General features: G+C 44.1%; 1 protein-coding gene across 1 annotated transcript; it reads left to right on the top strand.

Annotated features, from left to right (window-relative positions):
* The first annotated feature begins 546 nt into the window (after positions 1 to 546).
* On the top strand, positions 547 to 1188 carry LOC116852183. The gene has a single exon (XM_032832262.1). The coding sequence runs from the start codon at positions 547 to 549 to the stop codon at positions 1186 to 1188; it is 642 nt and encodes a 213-aa protein (XP_032688153.1).
* The last annotated feature ends 117 nt before the right edge of the window (positions 1189 to 1305 follow it).

Here is a 1305-nt window from a genome sequence, read left to right as displayed (position 1 = left end):
AACACATTAGCAAGAGGAATGATGGGACAAGCTACCACTATACACGGGGGATCCTTCATGAATTTGCTGGACGAAGCAGCTCTAGAAAAATTAGCAACCTCAACATGGGACAGGATATGGGGGAAATTTCTTATTTTCGGCAATATTAGTGCCGGGTTACTTGGCATCGTAATCATCATCAGGATGATTAAACTCATATTAGACACTATCCTGCATGGTGTCGCCTTACATTCTGTTTTTGGTTGTTCCTTATACTTAATAGGAGCCCTTTGGGACTCCCTTACCCAACTATTATTACACTTCGGTGGGAAGAGCAAAACTGGAGACAACCACCCTATGGGAACACAGGAAGTCAAAAGTTTGAAAAACCTCAGCAACGATCCCTCACCTATAATTACTGCACCATCTTGTCCACCCAACGTCATTGAATACCAACAACTTCGATCTACCTTCCCTCAAGAAGACAGCACCTCATACTCCTTAAGCCTCAAGGCGTAATGTACAATAGTTAATCCTTCACTCACTCCGTTTGCTCTTATTACAGGAATGGCCATATCTTATATCAATACTCACTTGCTGACACGGGGTCAACTACCTGTATACATCACACGGGTAGAATCCCCTACCCTTTTTTGGGTCCAACTAGAATATACTAGAACCAGGCTTACGGAACTACAAGAAGATCTAAACTGCCTGATGGAGAGAAGGAGAAAACGATACACCTTGTTTCCCCACGTCGTCTACTTGAAACAGGCAGTAGCGGTAAAAAACAAAGGTAATTGGTACAGAGGTGAGGTCACGGCCATCCATGCGAACTCCGTGACAGTACATTTGGGTGATTGGGGCCGAAACACGAAGAAGGCAATGTGGGAAGTATACAGGCTGCCTAAACACCTCTGCGAAGATTCGTGGTACGCTATAGCCTGTGGGTTGTGTGGAGTTGAACCCACAGATCCCGGCTCCACATGGGGAGATAAAGCGCGATCCCTAACAAGAGCTTTAATTGAAGACGAAAAGGGATCGATGAAAATTAAAAGGACTACCGCAGTTCGAGCCGCAGAAATCGACCTACGGATTCATTATAAAAACCAGTTGGGATCCGTCATCCTGAGAGAGGAATTAGTACGGCTGGGACAAGCACAGTTAACCACCGATACAAATCAACACCCGCACCCGTTTACGCGATAAGTATACTTATTATTATTCTAATTAATAGGGAAAACGCAAATAACAATGCGCGATATACCTTCACTCACGGGTACATAAGTGCACATATGCGCCTTTTATTTTCGCCTATATATATAT

This window comes from Odontomachus brunneus, unplaced genomic scaffold, assembly GCF_010583005.1.
Source record: "Odontomachus brunneus isolate Ranch 3 - 2012 unplaced genomic scaffold, Obru_v1 Obru_scaffold_204, whole genome shotgun sequence".
NCBI classification, from domain to species: Eukaryota; Metazoa; Arthropoda; class Insecta; order Hymenoptera; family Formicidae; genus Odontomachus; species Odontomachus brunneus.
This window is presented reverse-complemented; position numbering and strand designations above follow the sequence as displayed.

What these genes read in the sequence shown, in the direction of transcription:
- LOC116852183 (XM_032832262.1), top strand. Translation starts at nt 547, where the DNA reads ATGGCCATATCTTATATCAATACTCACTTGCTGACACGGGGTCAACTA.